Source organism: Camarhynchus parvulus, chromosome 8, assembly GCF_901933205.1.
Source record: "Camarhynchus parvulus chromosome 8, STF_HiC, whole genome shotgun sequence".
Lineage (NCBI taxonomy): Eukaryota > Metazoa > Chordata > Aves > Passeriformes > Thraupidae > Camarhynchus > Camarhynchus parvulus.
In genome coordinates, this window is record NC_044578.1 from 16,639,551 (window position 1) to 16,661,272 (window position 21,722).

The 21,722-nt window shown below is 39.0% G+C and overlaps 2 protein-coding genes across 2 annotated transcripts; both read left to right on the top strand.

Annotated features, from left to right (window-relative positions):
• Nucleotides 1–4: 4 nt before the first annotated feature.
• On the top strand, nt 5–7,186 carry LOC115906584 (retinol dehydrogenase 8-like). Its single transcript, XM_030953884.1, has 6 exons — nt 5–360; nt 1,461–1,622; nt 2,867–3,046; nt 4,085–4,178; nt 5,699–5,882; nt 6,784–7,186. The coding sequence occupies exons 1-6, from the start codon at nt 264–266 to the stop codon at nt 7,015–7,017; spliced, it is 951 nt and encodes a 316-aa protein (XP_030809744.1). The 5' UTR covers nt 5–263; the 3' UTR covers nt 7,018–7,186.
• Nucleotides 7,187–9,015: 1,829 nt separating this feature from the next.
• Nucleotides 9,016–20,540, top strand: DR1 (down-regulator of transcription 1). The gene is made up of 3 exons (XM_030953697.1): nt 9,016–9,604; nt 15,023–15,186; nt 18,407–20,540. Exons 1-3 carry the CDS (start codon nt 9,385–9,387, stop codon nt 18,551–18,553), a joined length of 531 nt encoding a protein of 176 aa, XP_030809557.1. The 5' UTR covers nt 9,016–9,384; the 3' UTR covers nt 18,554–20,540.
• Nucleotides 20,541–21,722: the final 1,182 nt, after the last annotated feature.

Below are 21,722 nucleotides of genomic sequence, written 5' to 3' on the forward strand. Positions count from 1 at the left end.
TAGTTTACAAGTGCCTCAGTTTATAGATTGATCAAATTCTGTATTCATCAGTTTTGATAATGCAGATTATAAGCACATGTAGGAGCACCTGCTTCTATTTTGTTTATTTGGAGATTATCCCTTAATCATGCAAGGTCCAGGTGTGCATTTTCAGATTTGTTGACTCAGGGAAGGTGGAGATAGTATTAAAGACCAGTCACATTATGCTGTAGTTACATTAATGTTGTTGCTCCTGTGAAGAATTGAACCACTCAGTGAAGAGAATGGCAAGAAGAAATGTCCTCATTACAGGTTGCTCCTCAGGAATTGGGCTGGCAATAGCTGTAAAAATGGCAAAAGATGAACAGAAAAGATTTAAAGGTAATAATCTATCTGTTCTTTATGTTTACAAAAACATACTACTTGAGATGATGCTGGTTTTTTTCTCTGTGATTTAACAGGTGGTTGTATTCAGTTTGGTGACTTGTTTCTGGTTCGTTTCCTCTTCTACTGTCAAGAAAATGCAGTGAAAATATACTGATTTCTGTAAGCAGTTGATATTTCTGTACCTTTATTGAACAACTGTTGGAACTGAATAGTGTACACACACATGCAATGAAAAAGGACAGTAGTAAAAAACAAATATCTGAAAATGTTTTTAATATTAATGCTGCTCTGTGTATACATTCACAGCTGTGGTTAGCTTTGCTTCTGGCTACTAAAATCTGTACATATACAGGCCCATGCCCATTTGAAGACCATAGCAATGAATTTAGGTAAACAGTTTATAAATTTGCAATTTTTTCCTTAAAGCACATTTCATTATTTCAAGCCTGTGTCGGCAGGTGAACAAAAGGGCTGGGATTTGTCTTGTTGCTGCAAAGCAGGGTATTTGCTGTGATTGAAAATGGATGGCAAGGTGAACACAGCAATCTGTGGCAATTCAGTCTCTTACTTACAGTATTTTACTGCTAACTGACTGGATACAGATCTAGAGCTTTCTGAGCAATTAGGCTACAATAATAACTAATTTATATTTTGAGAAGTAGCTTACAAAATCAAATATTTTTTCAACCTAAGGAATTATGTCTATCACTTTTTAATAAAATGATGGTTGTCCTACTAAATATTGTGTGATTAAAAAAAAAGAAGGAAATCTAGAATCCAGAATTAGGTTTTGGGTACCTAAAAACAATTTAGTGGCATAATTTGATACCCATTTTTTAATATTTTGCTGACAGTATTATCCTTTATACACTCCATGTTCTTCATTATGCATAGCTTCTTCTTTTTAATTTCTCGAGGATTTCAGAACCAGACTGGGAAATTAGTGACAATATATGTTGAAAATAGAATCTTTGAACTTTTAGTTTTTATCTGGTTTCTATCACTGACATTAAGACCTGGATGTAAAAGCACTGCTCTTTAACACTTCTCAGTAGGAGTGGCACAGTGAAGATTTTATTTGGGGTGTGTTGCAGTGTTCGCCACAATGCGGAACCTGGCCAAGAAGGAGCCACTGGAGGCAGCTGCAGGTCACAGGCTGGGCAAAACCCTCGAGATTAAACAACTGGATGTCTGTGATGAACAGTCTATTAAAACCTGTGTGAACAGCATCCCTGACAGAAGGATCGATGTCCTGGGCAAGTACAGGATGTGTGTGCTATCAACAGATACCAGAGTTCTGTAAAACATTGTCTCAAATACCCTGGAGAATCTTCATTAGTGTATTTTTTAAATTATCAAAGTAGTAATAATTACATAGTATATTTGGTTCAAGATTCTTAAGATTTCAAGCAGACATAAGTGGATTAAATCTCACCCTGCTCCCGTGAAGTAGGGAAGCTGGTTTTCCCTGTTTACAAAGGAGAAACTTGATCACAGGGAGGTGAATTGGATAAAACCATACATTTTTTAATAAACGTGAGAAATTTTGCCTAAACTGGCACCTTCATGAGCAAGACTTTCCACCCTATTGATGAAGCATAGCCCTTTTTACAATGAAGGTACCACCTGTCTGTACTAAGAAAACAACAGCACTGGGAATTAGCAAGTAAATGAACAAATGCAAAAAAAAAGGGATATTTCCATTTTGTATTAAGAATTGAAATTGTACTTTACAAATCATTCAGCAACAAGTGTTTCCATATCATTTTGCTAAAAATAAATATGAGTATCTTAGTGGAAATGCTTACACCATCAGCTATTAAATCTTGTCTACTAGGAAATTATGGATCTGCCTTTTTTCTGATTAATTATTAAAGCAGTGCTTAACAAGTATTTCTGCAAAATTTATTATACTCTAATTTGATGTACTACTTCTAGAGCAGAATGCCAGTCCTATCATCATTCCCCACTTATAAATATCCAGGAGGCAAATAAAAATCAATGGCATAGTGTGTTTGTTTATTTTGTTGGGGGGTTACTTCATCTTGAAGATACATGAATGTTAGTAAAACAAAAAACAGACCAAAATATGGCTTGATCTGCCACTTTTTGAAGATTTCTATTAATTCCTATGAGTATTGACTGTACCTTCCAATTCTCAATACTGAATTATGAAAAAAATACTAGTAATTCTTGACTCATTTTTCTGTAATCTCTTTATATTTTTTTAAAGAAAGACTATTGAGAAATAAATTAGTTAAAATGAAAAATAGCAGATAATTTAAATTTGATTGAAAGCACAATTAAAAGTAAAGACATATAGAAATGTCAAATGTACTTGGAATGCTCAAGTGACTAACATCTTTTAGTCCTTTCTTTAAGGATTATTTAGGATTATCTAACCCTTAATCCTCACATTCTTTTCAAATGCTTTCCAATAATGATTACAAGTTTATGTTTATGGATGTTTTTGCTTGCTGTTGTCTCCCATTTTGTGCAGTGAGCAATGCTGGAATGGGGCTCATTGGGCCTATTGAATGTCAGAGCATTGAGGAAATGAAAACTGTGATGGACACCAACTTCTTTGGCCTGGTTCGGCTCCTGAAGGAGATCCTGCCTGACATGAAGAGGAGAAAGAGTGGGCATATAGTTATAATAAGCAGTGTTATGGGAATACAAGGTAAAGTTGGTTTTCCTCTTTACTTGAACTAAGAGTTCAGTGTTCAAAATCCAAAGCGTTCCTCCTTTTAGGAAAAAAAAAAAGTAGGAGCTGGCATATCTGACTCTTGTGCTTTGTAATGCTGAAGATCCAACTATAAAAAGCACCTGGTGAGTTTTATGCATCCAGGTAGTTTGTTACTACATAGCTACTCTCACAGCATTTTAACAACAAAACCTGCAGGGTTATTATTTTTTTAGAGTTTTAACTTAAACTCTATAATTTTTAAAAAATTTATTGTTGTATTTTTATTATCTGGAGAATAGGGCTTTTCTCTTTCCTCTTAGAAAAAATTAGTGGAACAGGCAAACATGCTTACTATGCTCTGCACAGTAGTAATAGAATAAAAGCCAATCCTGGACAACTGTTCCACCTTTTTGTAAAGTTTCTTATCTCACAACACTCGAGAGTCAAATTTTAGTGACAGATAATGATATTCCTACTCTTGTGTCCCATCCTGTCTAGCTGTTTTTTTTTTTTATTACAACTGTGACATTGATCTTACATGGATTATTCCGCTGAGTCCTCCATCAATCTCCAAGAATTGGTATTTTAATATAACATTTACCCTCCACCTCAATGGACTGATGTAGTGCTTTTTCTAAATCACTCACATGCAAGCTGGATTTCTTGCATAATTGTATCTCCTGCATTACACTCAGCCTCTGTTTTCATCTAGAGCCTATTAAAGTCTCACTGATAAATAATTCAGATGGTATTATATTTACAGACACTTTCATATCTTAGCCTACAAAATAATATCATTCAAGGAGACCACAGCATCAGCTAAGGGGAGGAAAAGCATTAGTCAAGCATCTTTGCTAGACTAAGCAATTTTGAGAACATATGCAAAAATTAGTATTTAGCTTCAATGTGCACAAGGATTTTTCTAATGTTTTTCCAGCATGACTGTAGAAATTTTGGGATGAGTTCTTAAAATCAAACTACAGTATGTTGGATAAAATCACCTTCTCAGTTATGTTCTGTTTGTACCATCAGGTATCTTATTTAATGATGTTTATGCTGCATCTAAGTTTGCTGTGGAAGGATTCTGTGAAAGTTTAGCTATACAAGCACTCAAATTCAAACTGCAGTAAGTATTGATCCACTGGTGTAAATGGTATTGATCCACTTGTGTCAATTGTATTTTAGATAGTTTAAAATACATTCACAGGTAGGAAAAAAATCTTTAAAGCTTGCTGCTAAACAGACTGAGAAGCCCTTGAAAACTGTACATCACAGAAGGCATAGAAATGCCCACACTCTTCACAATATATAAGCAAACAAAAAGAACTAGATGTTAGAATAAACATGTTCTCTTGAGGCTAAATAGCTACAGGCTATTTAGCTTTGGCTAAAATACAGTTCATGCAACACTTATGAAAACAGATTCTTACACACAGTATCACAGAAATAAGATCACTGTGATCTTCCCCCTTAGAGAGGATAATGGCCTTCTCAGGCAATTCACAGATAAAAGATTTCAAGGGCTCATCAGAGAGAGTGAGCAAGTGCAAATCCATCAGAATGTTTCAGGGTGAGATACCTGTAATGAAGGGAGAAGTGTGATGTACTATTCTAACATTTTAGATAGTATTTAGGAGGCCAGTCCTGTTCTTCATCTGTGGGACTTCAAGTTTGATTTGTCACATGTATATTCACACTCAGGTAATTCTGCTACTATTGTTTGTGCAAATTCCAATAACTGGTAAATGTCCATTGCATCTCTGTGTGTGTCTGAGCATTTAGGCCTTGTGGAACAAAAGACAGCTGCTGTTGTGGCATTTCAGAGACAGAACTGTGATTCTGCATATTGCTTTGCAAAGTTGGGAGGGATTTAAAATAAATGTAATAATACATGGGATATACCACAATTCATAATGAAATTTCAAGAGTATAAGGCACAGCAAAAAGGAGGTTATAAAAGGAAGTATAATAAGATAAATTCAAGGTCTAATGGGGAGAGTGATGGAAGAGAAAGGGCTTTAATTCCAGCAGTAGCTGGAATTCTGCTGTGAAGGTCAACAGCTTGATTTAGTTCTAAAGAAGAGCCTTCAGAACATCCCCGGAAGAACTCAAGTCCAGTAAGAGACCCAATCCCATAGAGTATTTTGATAAACACAGAGGTGGATATTATTACTGCCTGAGAAAAGAACCAGGAAAAATGTGAACAGTAACTTGTATTTTAGTGATTTGCTATAATACACTACTGGGCAAAATAAAAACTTTCAGATTTGGCAGCAGCCAGAATCTGTCAACCCACAGTAAAGATTTAAGTATTGTATTTTATTATTATATAGTGGTGGGATCTTAAATTATGTCACCCTTAGATTCCACAGCTGTGAGACAGCAGGTAACAACTGCACTTACTTATGTCATGAATTAAGTTACAGCACTTCTCTGAAAATTAAACTATGCAGGTTTCTGCTCCTGTATGTGGGTGGGTAGGAGGAGCAGGACAGCAGTGATGCAGTAAGGATTGCCTTTACAGAAAGTACTGTTATATACTGTTTGCTAGTGCAACTCCTCAATGTTCCTTCTGGAGCAGGATTGAGGGGTGTATTTTCCATGGATGATAGTCACAACCAGTTAACCTTTTTTTTTTTTTAACAGGTTAAGTTTGATTGAACCAGGCCCAGTGGTTACAGAGTTTGAAAGAAAAGTTTTTGAAGATGGAATGAAAATGGATCTTTCAGCTGCAGATGAAGAAACAGCTGAGATGTTTACTAATATTTACCTTAAAAATTACAAACAAATTTTCCAGAGCCTGGGACAAAGTGCTGAAGATGTTGCAGAGGTAACTCATCAAAAAATCATCTTTTTGTTTGTTTGTTTTTTTCTTTGTAATTTATGAATGCAGTGGGTGGTTGGTGGGTTTTACTGATAGAAGCATTCAATTTAATTAAATGTAATGTACACAATTAAAATGTTTTTTTAAAAAATCAAAAGAATTTTCAGTCTTTAAACAAAAGCCTACAAAATACTAAAAGAATGTTCATTTTGAAGTATTGAAGATAACTATGAATTGTAATTTCAATACCACTGAGATATTAGATGCCCTTTACATCTTCTGGTGAAGTCTGAATATTCTGCATTGTTCCCATACATCCACGCAGGGTTCCCAACACTGGTTAAGCTCTGTCCTTCCCATCTCACTCAGGATCCCTCCACTGAGGGAAGTTCACACAGCCACCCCAGGGCAACAAGGCACAATAAAAGAATCATGGATGTTTCTGGTGCTTGGAGCTTCCTGCAGGAAGACAAGTTTAGGCAAGCTCTGGGAAGGGATGATGATTTCAGGAGTTTGCTGCTAAGGAATAGCTTCAGTGTCAACTGAAGATTTCCAGATCTTGCTGCAAAAGGCACTGTCCTGATCATTTACCAGTGACCTGCAAAAGAGAGGATCTACCTACTGTGGGCATATCAACCTGCAATCATTTGGAAGACTACTCAGGATACTAAGTTGTCAGCTGCTACCACCATGGTACAGAGAAACAGAAATAAAAGAATAAATAAAAAATACTTCTTATGGTCTTTGAATATTCAAGAAGAATTTCTTATGATGTTTTAATAAAACTATACACAGGGTTTTACATAATTCTAGCACTTTTTTCTTCTATTTTTCTACTGAAAATTGGGTTTTTACTTTACTATCTTGACAAAGGTTCTTACAAAATTTTATTTCTCCTTCTCTACAGCACACAGTAAAGATAATTCTTGCAGAAAATCCACCTTTTCGCCATCAGACCAACACCTTGTATACTCCAATGACAACTTTGAAGTATGCAGATCCAAATGGAGATCTACCCATTGACATATTCTACAAAATGGTTTTCCAGCATGACAAAATCTTCAGTGCAAGTCTCAACTTCATCAAATTGCTAAGGTGGAGAAGCAGAAAGAGCTTTGACCTGGGAAAACCTTCGCAATAATTATGAGATTATATACTGCAAATTCGAATTACTTGTTGTAGCTACTGATGACACAGTGTTATTCAAATGCCTTTGCTCTGTAATTATGAAAAGGCATGCAAGATATTTGTTTGGCTTAGCTAAGATATTAATTTCAATCTGTATCTCTTGAGTGTTACTGTTTACATAACCTTGCAATTAAAGTCCTCTAACTGTAGTTATTCTGTTTAGTGTTTGCTTTTTCCAGAGATGTTTTCTTAGGAACAGGAACACTGACTGGTATTTGTGTATTCAATATTAACCTGCTCTCCTTCACTTACTTGTATATAATACACACTGAGAGCTGCACAGTATGCAAATGATTTAGATTCTTAATATCATAAAAGTATGTTTTTACTTATTAGGATAGAATTGGTACAGTAATCACTCAATCACACTGGCATTCTCATTTCCAAAGTCAGATCTATTTATCAGCAACGTAAGAGAAAGTCTTATCAATCTTAAAGTGTAACTAGTAGAATATTTATTATTCATATATAATATTCTGAATGCTTCCTTTATATGCAATGGTTACTAGCATATTGCACTTAGTGAGCAATAAAATGGTTTTTTATAGCATCTTAAAATAAAATATCTTCTTACTGTCTGAGTGCTACTTTTTGAAAACAAAGTATTGTCAGTAATAAGCAATCTCAATCCACTTAATGCCTTCAGTGTCTGACACAGAACCCTCTTGTTCCAAGCTATCCCAATAAGTATGTGTTAAACCAGAATTCTATCATGTAGATCAATCAGGTCTTTTCCCTTGCTTGTTCTCAGCCGAGTCCTCCCAGCGGCCGAGGCCGAGCAGGGACCGTGGCTGCAGGGCCGTTCCCGTTCCCGCCCGGGGCGCTCCCTGACCTGGGCCCGCCTCTCTGCCCGCTGAGGCACAGGCCGGGTGCCCCTCGGGCCTGCGGCTCCTCGGCACCTTCCAGCAGCTGTCCCTGTCTCACCCACAGAGCCCAGCGCAGTCCTTCTCTTTCCTTCAATACTGTCTCACAGAGCCAGAATGGAATTCCGTGCTGGAACTTGCAGCGGCCCCGCCCTGCCTCTCCCCGCTGGAGCTCAAAGCTCCTGCGGGTACCAAGCGCTGCAGCTAATGCAGGGCTCTAGTGCAGGGCTTGCTGTGCAGCTGTGACCCTTTTGGTGGGGTGCAGGGACATGCAGGGACCTCCCTGGGGCAGCAGGCCGGGGACTGAGGGAACGAGAGCGTCCGCAGCAGCCGCTGTGCACAGCTGGAAGGTCCCAGGCAATTCCTAACTCACACCTCTTGCAAAACACCGGGTGCCTGGAGCCCAGCAGAGAGGGGGAACAGCAGCGAGGCTGAAAGGAGAACGCGGGAATTAAATGACAGCAGAGCGCCGCTGGGGCTGAAGGGAGCCTGGCAAATCCCCACTCTGCAGCCCGAGATCGCCTCGGCACCTGCTGAGGGCCAGCACAGGGGTACCAGGCAGAAGCATCCACAGAAGGGCTGGGCCTGCCGGGAGTCCCTCGGTGTCGCTCAGCTGTGGCTGTCTCTGGCCTGCAGCTCGGGCTGGGCTGCATTCCCGGGGTTCTTTTCCTTTGCAAGGCAAGACCAGGACCGTGGGTTTAACGAGCCTTCCACAAACACTATCGTGGTCTGGCTAATTCTGTCTCATACAACCCTCACGCTACTGGTTATGCAGTGCAAGCAGAAAATACAGAGTAATAGACGGCTGCCGAGGAGAACCAGCCCTGCCTGCAAATCGTGAATTAACTGAAGCACCGAGCCTTTCTGCTTCGGGGAGAAGCTTGGCGGGGCTGTCAGATCCCCTGCCACTGCCGGAGCCGAGGGGAAGGGCGGGGGGGCTGGGTGGGGCCTGAGCGCCGCTCCCGGCGCAGGGGGTCGGCTGAAGGACCCCTCGCTGCCGCCGCCGCCCGCACGTGGCACCGCGGCCTTTCCGGCGCTCCCGGCGGCGGAAGCTGTTCCGGCTTCCGGCGGAAGCGCCGTCCCTCGCAGGTTGAGCCGGAGTCGGAGCGTTTCCGCCTCGCGGCCGCCGCACGGCCGGGGCCAGCCGAGCCGCGCGCGCGCGGGCCGTTCCGCCGCTCGCCTCTCCTCACACTGGTCTTAAGGCAGCGGCGCCGGCGGCCGAAGGATGTGGCGGAGGCGGCAGTGGCAGGCGCCGCGGCCGAGAGAGCCCTGAGCCGGAGCAGCGCTTCCCGGTCCCGCGACCCCCCGGCCCGGCAGCGACCCCCCGGCACGGCCCCCGCCGTCCCCCGCCCCTCGGCGACGTCGCCCTCCGCGGCCCCGCCCGCCCCCGCCGGGTCCCCGCGCCCTGGAGCCCCGCGCGGGCGCTGAGCGCAGCCCGTGAGCCGAGCGCAGCCAGGATGGCCTCGTCGTCCGGCAACGACGACGACCTCACCATCCCCAGGGCTGCCATCAACAAGATGATCAAAGAGACGCTTCCCAACGTCCGCGTGGCGAACGACGCCCGGGAGCTGGTGGTCAACTGCTGCACTGAGTTCATCCACCTCATCTCCTCCGAGGCCAACGAGATCTGCAACAAATCGGAGAAGAAAACTATCTCCCCGGAACACGTCATACAAGGTGAGCTTCCGCGGCCGCTGTGCCGGTCGGGCACCTGTGAGCCGCTCCTGTCCCGCACCGCTTTCTGCTCTCCTTTGCTCTCCGCTTGCCTGTAGCTACGTAGGACACAAAGGCAGGGGCTGGTGAGGGTGTGGAGGAGAAGCGTGTGCTGTCCGGCTTGCCAGGCGCCCTGTAGGAGAGGTTGTCTTTGTGTGGTTAGAGAGGCTGCTGGCTCTGCTCAGGACCAGCTCCGATTTTGTGCTCCAGAGAAGCCTGTGATGCTGTGAGTGAAGTCACCAAATCTCTTCCTCGTACCTGGGAAACGAGGTCTGCTTTTTCGAATGCATATGCAGCGTGTTTTAAGAATCTGAATGTAGTAAATGTCTTTATAGTCGGAGATTGGTTATGTGGGGCCCAGGCTTTATTCCCTGGTAGTGTTGTCTGTAATCTCTAAAGAGTATATTTCTTTAGGGCTGTCCTTACAGTCTCATTGTTTAATGTTGGATCTTCGTATCTGTGGCAGAAAGCATTTAAACGTGACCTATGCCTTTGTATCTTTCTCTGCTGTTGACTTGCACTTCTGCTTGCCTGAATAAAAGGCGAGTTCTCTGTCTCGTTTGTTTTTCTTTAAATTCTGTCGCAAATAAGGACTTTTCTTGCCTCATCCTGAAGTCTGCGTTAGGCATAGTTTTTAGTCAGAACTCATTTGCTTTGCTTCTTAAGCCGGGGTTGTTGGTACCGGTGTTTGCTGCAAGCAAATTAATAGCAGCAGTAGTGGAAGAGTACTTTACTCGGCTGCCTAGTAGAGATATTAACAGCAGCATTTGTAGTACAGCTATTCTCAGGGTTGTGATGGTATCAAGTTAATATGAAAAATGTTGTGGTTGTATGATTTTTTTAAAGCATGTTTGCTGTTTAAGCGAAAGAAAAAATGGTTCCCTTGAATTTTACTAACTTGCTCACCAGAAGAGGTTCAAGTACTTGACTGGGTCACGAACTGCAAAAGCAAATACGTAGCATGTATGAGCTTTAATGTTAAATGAAATACATATAAGCTTACAAGTTTAGTAGCTCCGTCACAGAAGCCTAGGATGTAAAGTACAACCTGTGCTTGCACATGGAAGCATACTTTAGGTGTGATGCTCTTTAATACATGGATAGTTTTTTCAAGTCGCTAAAAAAATGCTTGAAGTTAGTTCTTAACACGGGAATCGAGGTGATCTGTAAGATTGAGGGCAGTAAAGGGTTTGTGTATGAAGGTATTTTGTACCCAGTAGTGGTGGTCCGTAGAAAAAAATTCACCTATTGCTGTCCTAGGCTTAGTCTGGGTTTTTTGGAAAACAAATTGAAACTAAAGTGGGTGTGCATAACATCAGCAGATGGTCCCATGCCAAGTATTTTGCAGGGTTCTGTGTCCTTGTGTTATCACATCTTAGGGTTAGAAAAAGTTATTTTCAAATAAAATCTATACTTTGTAGTAAAATATTGCAATGTATCAATTTTTGTAATGTTCTAGAGATGGAATGGATTTTCTGCTGTGTTTATGTGTAAGGAAGCTGTAATTGCTATTAGCTGCTTTCAGATGCTGGTCCGCTGGCAGATGATCCCTCTGTGAGGTTTGAGGGCTTTGGCTGTCAGTTTTGGCAACGGTGATTGTGTGTATAGGTAGAGTATTTCAGCATTTTCATCCATCTTCATACATTCTAGATACTTGCTATTTTGAATGCCTCTTAATGCAGCAGCCTCACGACAATGATGTAACAAATGAGGCAATTGAAATTTCTTTGTTGTGGTCACCCGTGTATCTTTTTCCTTCTGAATGCTTAGAAGTTAATGAGGCTAATGGCCATCACATCACACCTGGTCCAGCCTAAGCACAAGGTGCTGCCCAGAGGAGTCTTTTGGTACTTTCTGAGAGCTGGATCTGGCAATTGCAGATACAGCTGACCCTGTGGCTTTTGAGAATTTAGGGCAGAGCAGGTGAGTTTGTTGGCTGACTGGGACTGTAAACAAGAAGTTCCTAGATTGGGAGCAAGAAGCAGAAAGGGTGTTTTGCTGGGCCAGAAGGAGAGGAAGAGGCACTCTGCAGTTGGTGACACTCTGCCCTTGGACTGTGTGGAGGTGAGGGGAAGCTGCCCTTGGTCTCTGTGCTGAGGTGTTTGGCACAGTGGTGCTTGAGACACCCCTTCCTTTGCTGCACTGTTCAAGTGCTTGTGTGGCCCTGTGCTGAGCAAGAGCTCTCTCCACCCTTGGGTTATACCTCAGATAGATGAGGTCCTTGCTTGTTATTGTGTGGTGGCACTGGCACAGTGCTGTCAACAGCACAGGGAAGGGAGGGCAGAGGCTTCTTGCATCCCATTAGAGACCTGATTTGATAGATGTTCTCAGACTATACCAACACTCACTGGTGGTAACAAAATGCAAGACTGCTTTCTTGGAGAGTACCCCAAAGCATCAAGACTATGTAATAGTTGTAAGTGGAGATCTCCACGTTTATTGTTGAATTCTACCATCAGGAACCCAGCTGTGAATCTGCAGCTCTAGTAAGCAAATGAATGTTCTTCCATCCTGGAACAGAAAATGGAATCATTTGAGTGTTATATGACTTGTGACAAAGCAGACTTTTTATGAGAGATGCAATTTTTGTTGAATTATGAAAATGATGACTTGTAAAATCACCTTTTTTATGAAGTCAGTTACTTTGATTACTTGGTCTACATGGAATTGTTGTGCAGTAGGGTACGCTGTGGATTGATGTCAAATCTTGTCTCTTCTTTTCATGGGCTGTTAGGATACTGACAGTGTGTATATTAGCACTTAATTTTAAGAGTCCCCCACAACTGTTCATATTTGGGATTTTATTTTGAAAGTTCTTTTTCTCTTTGAAAGGAGCAAAAAATTTAAAAGTCTCAGATATTAATGACTTGATTTTATAAAATAAAAGTAGTACTAACTATGTGTCACTGATTACTCAGAGACCTGCACCTTCATGCAGTCATTAAGAGTAGGAGGAAAGTGGGGAAAGGATAATTGTGATCTGGTGCTCGTAAATATGAGTTGTGTTATCCCCCCCAAATGCTATGTTTTGGAATTCAGCTGTTTACATTTGGTGGGATAATTCTAGTCTCAGGAAGATACTGAATTTTCAGCAGTCTGGGTAGGATGGTATGTTTAAGACTAAAAAAATAGAAAGGCTTTGAGTTTTGATGAAATAGCAGCTCTGATAGAGTAGTAATCACTTGTCCCACATTTTAGCACCATGCTGGTATAAAGGGATTCATATTCCTTCCATTCATATGATTCATATATGTTCTGTAAGCCTTGATGTGCTTCCGGAAGATGGTAAACTTTGTAAGTTGTTTCACAGGCATTAGGATTTTGATGCAGTAGATTTATGATGCATAAATCATAATCATTTATGGTTCTTCATAGCTTTGTTATATTGAATAGTTGTAAAAATCTGTCTTGATTGTATCACATGGGGGTTTGAATTTTATTTTTGTGTCTGTGCTATATTCAATTCACAGTTGTAAGATCTTGCCATTAATTTATTTTCTTTTAAAGACCATGTAAAATTTCTGTAAAAACACATCTTGCTGTTAACTTCAGACTCAGCAGTTGCTCATACTCTGATGCAGCAGATTGCCAAGCCTGGTCTTTTGACAAACACCTCTGGTTTTGCCATGATGGTTTGTCTTAGTGATGTTAGACTTGTAGATTTCTTCAGTTTGGTTAAAAAAGTATGACTTAAAGAAGTTTACTGTATATACTGTTTACATTTTAAAATTGAATGAGTTCTTAAATATCTGTAGAGTATTAAGATAACCGATTCTGGACTATGAGACATGGATTTGCCTCCTCTCTGCTGAGGCTGGATGAAACAAGTTTCTGAAGTTTTTTGGTAATTCTCCTAGAAACTATGGGCTAATTGGAAGAAGTGTTTCCAGTGTCTGTGTGTGGGCTGAGGCTGAACTGGCATACTGTCTCTGAAGTAATTTGATTATCTCTAAATCAGTTAAATCAGTTTGTCTTTTAACTTGTTTTTTTTTTTAAGAAATAAGTATGATGTGAATTTCTTTGCCAGGTGTTCTCTGTTAAAGGGAAGGCAGTGCTGTATGACTAGAAGGCAGCACCCACAGCCCTGTTGAAGAACACAGTGTGTGAGTTGTCTCCCTTAGTCCAAGTTGGAAGCTGAAAACTTAGAGTTGCCTTTGGGTTATTGTTTGGATTATGGTACCATGACGTGCTGCTGTAGTTATGGCTAGGAAGATGTTGCTTACAAAACTGGTGTTAGAATACTGTCTGAGTTACTGTAAGAAAGATCTTGTTTGTAACAAGTTGTTCGTTGCTGTTGTGCAGTTTAGCCCTATTTCTTAAATAGCTTGTCACAAAAGTTTGAAATTAAGATAAAGGTTAAAGCAACTCTCGTATTGTAAACTCTGAATTGTGTAAATGCTGGAAATTAACCATGTTTTTTATTAAACTGATACTTGTTTCTAGTAGAATTGGTGTTTATGTAATATTTCCAGTATATTCTGTAATAGGTTCACTTTGTGTGTGTGTGGAGGCATGTCATAGTAAATGGTGCATGAGGAAACTGCCTTTTGTCACATGTATTACCTGGGTTTTTATAATCCTTTCTATTACCTTTGCATTCTTTAAAAAAACTGTTGTTGCAGGATATAGCTGCTTTACTGATTTCTTTGGGCAGATAAATGTGTAAGATTTTAGCTTCTGAATACATTTTAATGTGGAGATAAATAGAGGGGGTTCTGTTGAGAAATAAAACAATAAAGAGCTTATACATAACTTTATATAGCCTTATATGTGTGAACTATGCATTTTATATAGAGGAATTTAGATACTAAAAGACAAAAGTTAAAATTCAGCAACCTAACATAATATTATTTATTTCTGCCTTTTTGAAGGATCTGTGATCATTTTACATGCATCACTTCTGCTCTGTTATAGGTCGCTAATTTACCTTCTACTGAAGACTTGCAAAGACTTGGAAAGGTAGAATCTCTGACAGAAAATTCAGATAGAAATTCAGTTAGGAAGGACTTCTTAACTGTATAAATGCTGTTGATTCTGATATAGAAAAGATGGGAAAAAGAGGTCTTTTGGAGACTAATGCCTATCTCTAGCACAGTGGATCTGAAAGCCCTGAATCCCTTGCAAGTGCAGAAGATTGGGTTGTACTTGAGGAACCTTAATTTTTTTAGCCTAAAACCATGTATTCCTACAGGACATAGCAGAAGAGAGAGGTAAAATAGCTGTCAGATCTTTTTCAGAATAGAGATTTTTGTCGCCAGATGAAAGTTACCAAATGTTTTGCCTTTTTTTTTGTTTTGTTTTAACTAAACAAATCACTATCTATTATCAGAAACTTTATAAAAGGTAAACAATGTATTTTCTCCTTTTTTTGTTTCTTTCTAGCGCTAGAAAGTTTGGGGTTTGGCTCCTATATCAGTGAAGTCAAAGAAGTCTTACAAGAATGCAAAACAGTAGCACTAAAGAGAAGAAAGGCCAGTTCACGCTTGGAGAACCTCGGCATTCCGGAAGAAGAGCTACTAAGGCAGCAACAGGAATTATTTGCACAAGTAAGTAAAGCAATACTTGTCCTGATGGGGTTGGAATAATTCATGCTGCAGGTCTAGGGCCACACAAACGTGTGCACACCTCAAGAAATATCCCCTTCCTTGTGAATTGATGTGGCATCTAAGATGCTATTGACCTGCTTGAATTGGGCAATGTGAAGTTAACAAATAAGAGGCTGCTACTTGATACTTCTGTGATTTGACATACAGGACTTCATATGTGAACATATTTCATATTCTAGCTTTACAAAGCATGGGGGTTTGCTGCTACTTGAGTATTTCCAGTCTCTCATGGAGAATAAGAATTAGTTGATGAAGTGAAAGAATCACAGCTGATTTCTAGGAAATTACCCGTTTTGAAGCATTAAAAAGTGAAAATAGCTTTTCTGTTTCTGACCATCAGTGCACAAATGTTCTTTCTTATACTTGGAAAGAAACTTTATTCTTGGCAAGACTATAATTGTGTGAATTCATGCATAAATTTTTAAAGAGGCCATTGAGGCATGGGAAAAGCATTTGCCTGCAAATAGTGTACACACACACACACACACACATTCTACTTCATCCCAGCCTTATCCCCTTCCAGCTTTCCCAGATAATTTATCATCTCCCAGTTTGACTAAAATACGATTTTATTTATTTCTTTTTCTCTACCATCTTTCTCTCGACTGCTCTGTTAGTTTGACAAGACCCTTGTCTAATCTAAGAGCTTGGAAAGTTATCTGGTATTGCTCTTTTCTCTTAACCAAGGCCATAGTCTTATTTTCTCACTTTGCTTACTCTGATTTCCTCTGAGGAAAATGCTTATTCAGTTAATGTCTGATTACTGTGACCTTCTCTCCCCTTTGCAATACTTTTATCTTGCTGAGACTGTTGTTTTTCATCTCATGACATGCCAGCTACTTTAATCTTTATTGCATGATGAATTTTAAGGCATTTAAATTAATTTCAGCATAGCATGTAGCTATTGCAGAACTAGTTATGATCAAGTCACATGTACCTAACTCTTGTTTGACTGTACTAAATTAGAAGGCCCATTATGGCTTCTTCTGGATTTGGGGTAAGATTTACAAATATGCAGTTTGATACTTGTTTTTTACTTACTATTTTGTGCAAGTAACTCAGCGTGATACACAAAATAAAAAAGCAGCAAGGTGTATTAAGGGAGTACTAGCTCCAGAGTATCACTGAAAAAAAGAAAAAAAATTGCTGAAACCTCCTTATGCAAGCCACACTTTGTCTAAGGAATGACAACTTGAAGAACATTCTTTTAAAATTCTGTTACTGTGCCTTTAACTTCTAATTTAAGACAGTGCATGCCAGTTTGACAAGATTGTATGAATGCTTTTTAAAAATAGTGTTTGGTAATATGGAAAATGTTTGCTTAGATTCAAGGATGACAGTCTCATTTTTCAAAAATAGTAGCTGTAATGTGCTGTTGGAGGTACCGTAATTAGTCTTAAAAATAGTTACATGCATGCATGCTTATTTATTTGTGTTAATCTTCTTAATATTCTAGAGCATGATACTAATGCTGATTTCTTGCTCTATTTTGACAATACCTGCCTGTTATTGTTATGAATATTTGACCCCTCTGGCTTGGATGATTGTAAATATTTGAAGTCAGGGAATGTCTTATCCCAATGTTCATGTCTAAGTTTTTGTGCAAGACAAGGGTCTTCATAGATTTGGGGTTTTTTTGGGGCTTCCTCACTGGAGTTGTGCAGTAAATGAGTTAAATTTACCAGATGCTTATAGAGCTTTTTGGTCAATCCAGCTCAATGGAATTCTCGGTATATGGGTTTTTTTCTCTGTTCCCATTTCTGGAATGGTGAAGTGTTGTCATTACAGATGTGGCTGTGAGGGTGGGCACTGACAGTGATGCATCCAGTGTGAGGTACTGAGCTCTGTTTCCTGGAGCATGCACGTGTATCAGCTCTCTGAGTGTACAGTAAACCTCACTGCACAGGCTCAGTGGGGAGCCCTGGTGTTATCTCCTGGCTGATAAATATTTGTGCCTTCCTACGTGGACAGATGCTGCTGCCTTTCCTTTGAAACTTTACAACTCTTAAATTGTGTTCCACCCTTGTAACTGTGCTACCACTTGAAGTTTGAAATACTGAAAAGTTTTCGTTGAGATTTCTACCTCTGTATTTTTTCCTGCCAGAACAGAGGAAAATGTGACACTTTGTAATAATAAGGGAACACTCCCCTTTTTTTTCACATTGCTAAATTGACAAACAGGGTTTGATTGTTTTCCAGACATTATCTTTTGCTATCTTATAGTTTGCAAAACTGAAAAAAATTTTGATGCTTTGGAAAAAAATAGGAAAATTCAGTGAGTGCAGTAGGATTATAAAGGAAATTGTAATAGTCTTAGTGATGACTTGTAAAAGTAGAAGAGTAAAATAGACTGGAAATTTTTCATTTTGAGAACTTTTTCTTAATGTTCACTCAAAATAGAAATTGAAGTTGTAACTGTAACACAATCAATTAGTATATTGCTAAAATCAACAGAGCTTACCAAAAAACAAGTGAAAACCCTGGACAAAAAAAAAGATTCATCAGCTGAACTATTTGAAATGTGGTACAATCTTTTATACTTTTCAGTAGAAGTCTGTACCAAAGCCATTTTCTGTAGCAAAGCCATCCTCAGTTGTTATACCTGAATTTGAGAAGACCATGCCTTGCTCTGTTTTGCAAAGATTGCTTAGCAAAGTGAGATAATGGCTTGCTTTGTTTCTGTGATAATGTGTGCCTCTATGGTTCAGTTGGATGATTTCATAATTGGAAGTTTTGGTATTTGTAATCAACAAAGCAATGCTGTTCTCATCTCTGAGCTGTGATGAAATGTTAAGATCCCTTGAAACTGATGTCTAAAGTCTCCTTTGCTTAGCCTCAGTTAAATTTTTCATTCATGACTAGTTCAGCATAGTTGTCATAGTGGACCTTAAGTACACTAGTTTCTATCTGTTGTTTTTGTAAGTGTAAGGCCTCAAAACAGTGGTGTCTTCAGAGGGAGAGAGAATATAGCTAAACTTCTTGGTACAAATTATAAAGGTACTTCTCAATGTGGTTTTGCATATGCAGTTAATAAAAAAATAAAAAAAATATATTAAAAAAGGAGTCTGCAGGTACAGATAAAAATGTGTTTAAAGAGAATCTATTCTAGAGATTCTTCACGAGCTGTGTATGGCCTTAACAATTAAATTCGTGTCTCTAGGCTAGACAACAGCAAGCAGAACTGGCACAGCAGGAATGGCTACAGATGCAACAAGCAGCTCAACAGGCACAGCTCGCTGCTGCCTCAGCCAGTGCATCCAATCAGGCAGGATCTTCTCAGGATGAAGATGATGAAGATGATATCTGAAAATCACCAGCTGAGTTGTCTTACTAAGAAATACTTTTCCTGCACAATGAAACAGTGAAATGAATGCTTACCTGTAAGTTTGTATGCATCGTGGACTGGCAGTTGGTATTCTAGGGGTGTCTGCTGTTGTGTGCTGTACATGTATAAACTGTCTTTTTTGAACTCTTGAAGATTTAAGGTTCAGTATCATATCAACTTTGGATTTTTAATGGTGTATATGGAAATTTTAGATAGCAGTGCGTCATTTATTTGATCAATAAACAGTGTTACAATAAACAACATGTTTATAAAATATAGTGAGATTTATACAAAAAGCTCTAAATCCACATTTGCATTTCTTCCCTTTTAACTAAACTATAAAATCTTACTTAGAATTTTTAATTGTTTTTTGGGGGAGTGGTACAATAGACATAATCTGTTAACGTGAAAAAAATTAGAGTTCAGCATAGAAGAGTCTGAATTCTTAGCTCTTTTTAAAATGAGGATGTATATGGCAATAAATATTATATGTGCTCGAATACCACACTTGTTAAAATTTGAAAATTACACATTTTCACCAAGCTAGGAAAAGGTATGTTTAATAGGAGTTGTACAAATTCAGTCCTTTTTTTTTGTATAGGGGTGAAAAAAAATAAACCCATGGTTTTATTATGACATCCTTTTGACAGTCCTAACTGAGTATTTCACTTCAAAGACTGCCTGGTTTGAAGAACTAACTCTTGTTTGACTTCACTCCAGTTTAATGTTAACTGTTGTTGATGATATTTTGTAGTCCAGATTTATTCATATTGTTGAAATATAAAGCTGGAACTTAAAGAAACAAAGTTGTTTGTTCTGCTGATGTGACAGGGAGTGATTAGGTATTTAAGACCAAGAGGGCAAAAGCTGACCCTAACAGCATGTTTGTCAAAAAAGAGAGAATTTATTTAACCTTGATTAGTCATTGTCAGCATAATGCTAACATTCTCCAGACTAGATTGCCTCTGGATTACTAAGATACCTTGTTGAGAGACAACATTTTCTTCACTCAAATTGGTTTGTAGGTAAGTCCAGGTTTCTGATAAATTGTTCCCCAAGAGTGATCAGCAGCAATACATGAAACAGAAATGATGTACTTGTCCTTTTGATAGTTCTGTTGATTTAATGGATGAGCAGCTGTCCTTTGTGTTGAAATAAAGCACAGTAGTGTCCATTGCTGAGTTTTAATGTGTTACTTGAAGTAATACTGGCATATCTTCTGGTACACTAATCTGAGCAGACTAGAGAAGCCACTTGCACGCTGCTGTAGTTGACCTCATAGCTCTCTAACAATGGGGATGGTTTTACCAACTGATGTCCTCATGAGTTGCTCTAGTTGGAGCTCTTGAGGAGGGCTGCAGCAGTCTGTTTACATCAGGATGAAAACATCAAATGGTGGGCCCATTTTTACAGAAAGATCTGAACAAGATACAATTGGCATGCATTCAGATCTCAGTCACATAGTGACTTTTGATTTAAATTTGGGATGTTTTAAGTTGCATATTGAATAAATGTGAACATGTCTTTAAAAACAGTAATGCAGTGAAAACTCAGAAGAGTATTTGTTTGAATGTTTAAGTTTAAAAAAGAAAAAAAAAACAACTTTCCTGGATACCAGATAAAATGTTAGGCAAGGTTTGACTGAGGAAGTGGTTTTCTGTAAAGGTTTAAGTACCAAAGGTAGAAAATCTAGTCTAGTGATACAATGTTAATGTGCAGTGTTGGCTTTTCTAATTTGTACTGTAACACCTTCACACTTTCTATTTTAAATGAGTCTTTTCCTTCTAAATAATACTAGGTATATTTTCACACCTTTCTTTTCTGATGCAGAAATCAGGTTAACATTTTACTGCATCTGGTATGTATGGTGTAATGTTTGAATTTTTGTGATCTTTCTTTTTGGACATTCTTGTGCTTTTTCATATGCTGTATTCTTCAAGCAATAAAATTCTGATGTGTTTTTATAAAATTGCTTTTATATTTAATGAACAGTCTGTCTTCTTCATTTCCTTTATAAACAAGCAAAAGACTACCAAAGCCCTGTTTTTATTTTGGCTTACTGGACACTTTTTGTGACCTGAAGTCTTTACACCGGAGTGCTGTTGGATTGGATTGCTGTGCACTGGGGTTGTTATTGCTTGCAAACAACATTTCTGGGCTTGACCTGCTCTCTTTCCTCTGGGAATTGCATTTAGTGTGTATGTATTTTTATAACTTGACATTCTGCACCTGAGAAGCTGCACAAAAGCCCTGTAGATTGTGTACCAGCTGCTGAAATGCTTTCATAAAGTGAAAGGCTACAGGCAGAGGCTGAGGTAGTAAGAATTTAATTTCGTGTAGTCATGATTAGAGATTACTTATTCAGCCATTCTTCCCCAATTATGAAAATAAACTCTGGCACTTTCAGGGAGAATCTTCACTGGTCTTTCAACAAACAAATTTTGTATTACTTTGCTGTTGTGCTTCCATGCAGGAGCTGCTCAGTGAAGACAGATTTCTGAATTTATGGTACCCCTGATGATTTTGGTACACCAGGTACATAGAGCATAAAGTTTGGTTAGTGAACTGTATTGTTGCTTTGTCTCACAAGAAACATGTATAAGGATGTGTCTGTTTCTTAAATATTGAGTTGATGAGATTATCTGTGGGTTTTCCATAATTACTTTCAAAGTGCTTAAGTGACTTACTCATTAATTCTATTCTGTTACTTTAATAAAGTGCACATTTGCATGACATTGTGGATAATGGATATAGTTGTATTTACTACACTGAGGTACTTCTAAGGAGTATCTTAGGGATTCTAAACATCAAATGCCTTAAATGGTATTTGAATTTCAGCATTTGCATGTGGCTAATTGAGCTGCATTTTGAAACATTGGAATTTCTTCCACAATGGAAAATGTCCCTGAAAACCACAAATATAAATTCTGTTCCTCAGATTTTGTAAAAGTACCTCCACAAAAGACTCTGAATAATAATGCTTGGTTGATCATTTTGTATGGGAAGATTGTTTTCAGTTGAAACAAAGCTGAGTAAAGGTGACTTGGCATTTGAAACAATGCCAAGTAAAGTGACTTCATGATCACTGTGAAACAGCCAAACCCTTACTCTGAAATGTGTACCTCATTTTCGTTTCCTAGGGTTGGATTGT